This window comes from Phacochoerus africanus, chromosome 2 (genome assembly GCF_016906955.1).
Source record: "Phacochoerus africanus isolate WHEZ1 chromosome 2, ROS_Pafr_v1, whole genome shotgun sequence".
In the NCBI taxonomy this organism is placed as follows: Eukaryota; Metazoa; Chordata; class Mammalia; order Artiodactyla; family Suidae; genus Phacochoerus; species Phacochoerus africanus.
Genome location: NC_062545.1, coordinates 8,621,653 through 8,628,144, shown reverse-complemented (window position 1 = coordinate 8,628,144; position 6,492 = coordinate 8,621,653). Strand labels below are relative to the sequence as shown.

Genomic DNA, 6,492 nt, shown 5'->3' with positions numbered 1-6,492 from the left:
TATCCTGGGGACAGAAAAGCTGCACACCATGGTAGCTGCAGTTTAGAAAGGCTTTGCAGGGAGTTCCCATTGTGGTGCAGCAGAAACGAGTCAAACTAGTAACCATGAGGTTGTGGGTTAGATCCCTGTCCTCACTCAGTGGGTTAAGGATCCCGAGTTGCCCGTGAGCTGTGGTGTAGGTCGCAGACGGGGCTCGGATCTGGCGTTGCTGTGGCCGTGGTGCAGGCCGGCAGCTGCAGCTCCGATGAGACCCCTAGCCTGGGAACCTCCATATGCCGTGGGTGCGGCCCTAAAAGACAAAAAAAAAAAAAGGTTTGCAGAACCTGCCAGAAAGAGCTAGGAAAGCTCTGTCTTCATCATATCGGGGTGTCAGAGGTTTGCCCTGGTTTTTAACCTCTTTGGGGTCACAAACCTCTTGCGGAATATGAAAAGTTACAGATCTTTTCCCCGGAAAAATGCAGACACCTATGGGTCTTTCAGACAACCGCAGGGCACTCGGGACTCCCATGTCATTCTTAGCCCTGACTAAGACGCCCTGGAAGCAGGAGGGCGGGTGACTTAGCGTGCTGCCCCTCGCCAGGGCCCAGAAGGGCCTCAAGTCGTTCATTCCGCGGGGAGCCCTGGTGCGACACGCCCCGCCCCAGGGCCGGCCTCCGGGCTCCGGGCCCTTCCCCCGCGGCCACGCAGCCGGGCCCGCCCCGCCCCGCCCCTCGCCCCGCCCCCGCCCCGCCCCCTCCGCGCGCGCCGCTTCCGCACGCGTGACCGCAGCCGCGCGTCGCGCTCTGACGAGTTTCAAGGAGCCGGCTGCTCCCGGGCCACTGTCGCTCCGGCGCCGGCTGCGGCTGTGGCTGCAGCGGCTGCAGTGCTGCGTCGGGCAGGCTGGGGCGCGGGCCGGGGCCGAGGGCCGGGGCGCCGCGATGGAACCGTGAGTGCCCGCCCGGGCGGGGCGGGCGGGGGTCCCTCGGGCGCCCGGGCCCGGAACTGGGGCTCCGGGGTCCTGCTCCCGGGAACCCTTCCGCGGGAGCCCTCCGCCCACGTGGAGCCCGGGGGGCCGGGGAGGGGAGCGCCGCCGGGGCTTCGTGGGGGTGGCCTGGCGTAGGGACCGCCCCTATCCCCCAGCCTGCCAGCCCGGCTGGACTTAGTGGAGACGGGTCGGGGTTCCGGGACCGGCCTTGGCCCGGCGCGCATCCCAGAAGGGCCCTTCCAGGTCAGCCCCGGCCCTGCTGGCTCGGGAGAACCGAGTGACCCCATCCGGCGCCAGCTCCAAGCCTCTCCCGGAGACCCCGCCCAGCCTCCCTGCTGGAAAGGTGGTGACCCCCCCTTCCCCCGCAGTGGCCCTAGTCCTCACCTCTGTTAAAAGCGCCCTGAGCGCCCCACTGCTTTTTGTGATCTAGCCCAGCGCCAGGTAAAGACACTTTACAGAGGCTTTTTGCTGATGCTGGCACGTCGGGAGCCTGCTGCGGCCTCTTTAGATCTTGGGGATACCCAGCTTTATGAGTTTTGCAATCTGCTGACTTTGGGCCTATTACCGCTGTGAAGTTAGGGTTTTAATGAGGAAAAAAACCTGCCCAGAGCCCCACAGACGCCAACCCTAAAGCTTGCTTTTGATGCAGCAGCGCACCTGGGTTTCCCCTAGGGGACATCTGAAAAAGAAAGAGAATTAAGTTTAGCCCTTGAGTCCAGAGAAGGAATGCTTGGAGTCCCCTTGCCTCGTGGAGCAGAGTCTGTGACAGGCTTACGGGCCGGTTCCCACTTTTGAAGGCAGCCTTAGGGTGGGACTGCGTGAGTTTCTGTCCGTGTTTGGGGTTCCGGGGCAGTAGACCTCTGTTGATTTCTCTAACTGGACCCAGAGACGCAAGATCCGGCTGTTGCCTGAATGCAGACAGGTGTGGTGGAAGGAAAGGCTTTTCCTCCTGCTCAAGTTTCTGACTTCTGGTTGGTCACTTTAGCACAACAAAGGAAACCTGACTGGCCTAGAAAGTCAGTCCCAGGTGCATGTCTTAAAGGTCTTTCTTTTAATCAAACCCCAGGTGGGGACAGGCCAGTAGTACTGCCTCCCCACACCTCCAGAGGGCACCATTCATTTGTGGCTTTTGTGTCCAGCACCCCCTGGAATACCGCACAGTTGGATGCCATGTGGAGTTGTAGGGAGTTGTGACTCTCTAGCAAGGGGCAAGCAGCGCGTTTAAGAGGTCCTCACAGACTGAGTCTCCTTGGGCCTGCCCTGTAGGCTGGCCCCATGGTGTGTGGCGGTGTGACCCCTGTTCCTGGGCCCTAGAGAGCTTGAAGTGGGGTGGACATTCACTGACTGTGGTCCGTGTCTCCTGGAGAGCTGTGTGTGTGGCTGTTAAATTGACAGCCGAGTAGACCAAGCCGGACCTCCTCCAACTGAAGGGGGAGCTGGGGGACCACAGTTTGAGTGAAGAGCCTGAGAAGGGTCGTCCCCGCTGTGGGGCTGGCCAACTGGATGCCCTCCCGTTGAGCAAGGGGCCAGGAGTGTGCTTCTCTGGAGGTCAGCCAGCCACCTGCGTCCAGCGCTCAGAGTGGCCCAGACCTGGAAATTGAAAAAAGTCTTTGGCAGCAAATAAAAAGCCTACAGAAATCAAAAAAGCCTGCAAATCCGAAGTGTGTTCGGGACTTCAGTGCCTGTTAGGGTCAAAGTGCTCTTGTTAGTGGATGTGACAGGGGGCCCTGTGGCAACAAAGGCGAGAAGTGACAGAAGCTGGAAGAGAATCCGTTGGAAGGACCGGCTGGGGGAGAGAGAGTGGCAGCAGGATCCCGCTGGGCGGGGGTGGATTAGTGAGGGCTGTTGCTCTGTCCTGCCTGCTCTTGTGCGGCCCAGCCTGTTCTTTTTTTTTTTTTTTTTTGTCTTTTTGCCATTTCTCGGGCCGCTCCCCCGGCATATGGAGGTTCCCAGGCTAGGGGTCGAATCAGAGCTGTAGCTGCCAGCCACAGCCACAGCCACAGCCACGCAGGGATCTGAGCTGCGTCTGCAACCTACACCACAGCTCATGGCAAAGCTGGATCCCTAACCCACTGAGCAAGGCCAGGGATCAAACCCGAAACCTCCTGGTTCCTAGTCGGATTCATTAACCACTGAGCCACGACGGGAACTCCCCAGCCTGTTCTTTTTTAAATGGCAGGAGAGATTGCCACCAAAACCAGAGAGAATGAAGAGTTCCCAGCTCTAGAAACTTTGGGCTTAAGTTTCCTGAAGACTCCCTTTTCTTTTCTTTTTTCTTTTTTTTTGGTCTTTTGAGGGCTGCACCCACGGCATATGGGGGTTCCAAGGCTAGGGGTCGAATCAGAGGTGTGGCCACTGGCCTGCACCACAGCAATGCCAGACCCAAGCTGCATCTTCAACTTATACCCCAGCTCGTGGCAACGCTGAATCCTTAACCCACTGAGCGGGACGCAGAGGCCCACTGCATCCTCACGGATGCTGGTGAGACTCGTTTCCGCTGAGCCATGATGGGAGCTCCCACTCCTTTTCTGATAATGGTAGGGAAGTGAGAGCTGCTGGGAGTTGGAGCTGGGGTAGAGCAGGTAGGGCGCATCTCCATCAGTCGCCTGCGTGGCCAGCAGGAGCAGCTGTTTCCGCTGCAGGGCTCTGAGTGGCTGAGGTTTCTTGGGTTCGTTTGTTGCTTTGCTCTTAGCGAGCGTTTCTCTGCACATGTCAATCAGGCTGTCTCCCCTGTGTGTCTTCACTGGTGTTTGCAACCCATTTTTAAAGCGTGTATTTTGCTTATTCTCTTTCCTCCTGCGTGCATTTAAGTGTACAAGTGTGTCAGACTTCTTTTCTGCAGCAGCGGCGGGGTGGCATTTCACGGCATCCCCAGGGCCACCCTTCCCACGAAGAAGTTTCTCTCATCCCCGTTTTATAGATGTGGAAACTGAGGTGCGGAGAAGTCAAATGGCTTTCTCTGGGTCACAGCTAGTAGGTCACAGAGGGCGGAAGCCCCCAGTCTGGAGGTAGACAGCCCGGCCTGCCTCTGTAGCAGCTGGCCGTGACTGAGCACGAGCGAGGCTCCTGTGTCGTAAGCCATACTGTCACCGCAGCCCTGGGTGCTGGGGGTGGGGGCCCAGTTTCCTGCATTTTACAGTTCGGGAACCGGAGGCCCCGGGAGGGGAAGTGGTTTCAGGTCCGTGGCGGAGGGGCTTTCCGGCCGGGGCGCTTGGCGACCCCCGGGTGGCGCTGCGCAGCGTGTGGCCCGCGGCTTTGCTCCGTGTGCCCAGGGAAGGGTCTTCGGTGACCTGACCAACACGAGCCCGCTCCCGAGTGTGATCACCGGGCTTGAGGCCTGGCAAGGACGTACCTGAAGCCCGGGTTCCCTCACGAGCTTAGAACATCGTTCATTAAAATGCGTTTTGAGGTCGTGGGGCCTCAAGTGTTTGCATAATGGCTTTTTCAAATAACTGAGTTTTTTGTGATGAGTTGGTGGATTGAAATTTCAGAATTCTGATTCTGCTCCCAGAGTTTCTCCTCAAAACCCATTCAGTGGTGGGTTATGGAATAGAGGAAGGTCTGGTGAGAGGGCCAAGACGTGAGAGGGCAGCGGGCCTCCTTTCCGCCCCTGCCCTTGCGAGTTCTGATCCCACCTCCCCCTCCTGCTGACGGCACCTCAGTGGGTGTACACTTCCCTCAGCCCCTGTCTTCCCACAGGTGGAACAGGCTGGTGATACCTGCCACACCGGGAAGCACCTGGCCAAGTACCGAATAGGTGCCTAGGGCGGGTACCGACTCCTGCCCTTTCATTCAGTTGGGTGGCTTCTGAACCCGAGGAGGGGAGATGTTACACAGTGGATCTTCAGGGGTTTGGGATGAAAGCTGAGATTTTGGGTTCGGGGGGAGGCTGTACCTGCAGCATATGGAAGTTCCTGGGCCAGGGATCGCATCTGAGCCACAGCGGAGACCATGCTGGATCCTTAACCTGCTGTGCCACAGTGGGAACTCTAAAACTGAGGTGTTTTTTTAAAAAAAAGAAAAAGTGGGGGGGGGTGGGAAGCACAACCATTACTATTAATAACTAACACGATTGGGTTCTTCCTGTTTGCTGGCTCCCCTGTTCTAAGCACTTCATTTTCCGCCTGTGCTCCTTTCGGCGCCGTGGGTATGCTGCCTGTCTCTGTTTTGCAGACGAGGACACCAAGGCCCCGAAAAGTCACCTGGGTGCCCACAGGCAGTGGCCTGGGAAGTGAGCGAGCCAGGATTTGAACCTAGCCTGGCAGGCTCCAGGCCAGCTCTTTGGGCCACAGGAGACAAGGTCATTTGTATACAGATTGTGAGACAAATAAAATGCTAACCGAAGTGTGAGGCTGGACTGAGAGGTTGACCATCCCTTCCCACTGCCCAGATTCTCATTTTTTCATTCTCAAGTGGGCAGTCTGGGTATGAGGTGAGCAGAGAGCCAGATTAGTAACCCTGAGTTTCAGTCTCATCCGTCTGCCCTACTGTGGACTCTGAGCCGAGATACGACGTGTGATGTGGTGGTGTCTAAAGATGCATCAGAATTGGACAAGGTCCATAATGGCATTTGCCAGGAAAGGAGTCTTCAAGTTGAATAAATATCCGTGCTTGCTTTGGTTTTCAAGAAAGAAAGCGTGATCCTGAACCCCCTGCAGCTCCTGGTGCTGTTTGGCCTGCCCGCTGCGTGCCGCTGTCACCAGGTCAGTCCCAGGCAGAGCTGGCTGGTGCCTGACTCCCGTCCCTCACCTCGCACGGCTTAGAGACGGCACCTCGAGGCGTTTTCTCGCCTTCTCCACTCACCCACATTCTGTCCATCTTGTGGTCATTCTGCTCCAGGCCCATAAAGAGGCTCATTGAGTGCTCGCCTCGCCCACAATTCCTTTCTAGCGCGGCTTTATTAACTCTTAGGAGGCCTGTGTGGGACGGGGAAGTGCTCAGTGGGAAAAGCAGTGTTGGCTGCAGCGCTCGGCAGCCCTAATGGGGACACGGGCTTTCCAGCTGGCTGAGCGCAGGAAGGGCATCTGACCCAGGGTGTGTGGCCCAGGGACTGCTGTGCTGAGGGAAGGCCCTTGCTTGGAGCTGCTTTGGCCAGTTCACAGACCTAGAAGGCAAAGGCCAGAGCCACAGAAAACATCGAAAGACAACATTGGAGGAAAAATTGAAATTTTTCCTTGTCTTTTTTTTTTTTTTTTTCTTTTTAAGGCTACTCCCATGGCATATGGAGGTTCCCAGGTTAGGGGTCGAATTGGAGCTGTAGCCACTGGCCTACACCATAGCCACAGCAACACCGGATCCTTAACCCACTGTGCGAGGCCAGGGGTCAAACCTGCATCTCATGGATGCCTGTCAGATTCATTTCCTCTGAGCCACGGTGGGAACTCCTGAGAAATTTAAATTTTGATAATTTATCATGGCAGGGGAAGCGTGAGAACAGGGGGGATATCAGGTAAAACCAGGGAAGAGTCACTGAACACCTGCCACTTGTAAGGCTCCACACTGGACCTGAGAGGCCAGAGGAGACGGAG

General features: G+C 57.2%; 1 protein-coding gene across 2 annotated transcripts in view; it reads left to right on the top strand.

The window, feature by feature from the left end:
• Window positions 1-749: 749 nt before the first annotated feature.
• TMEM181 (transmembrane protein 181) overlaps window positions 750-6,492 on the top strand; it is a 47,163-nt gene continuing 41,420 nt past the window's right edge. Inside the window, exon 1 of one of the 2 annotated variants that reach the window (XM_047769832.1) lies at window positions 750-925. In XM_047769832.1, the coding sequence (XP_047625788.1) occupies window positions 918-925 (8 nt within the window). In that variant the 5' untranslated portion in view covers window positions 750-917. The remainder of the gene's footprint in view (window positions 926-6,492) is intronic. The other variant, XM_047769833.1, reaches the window with a different exon arrangement.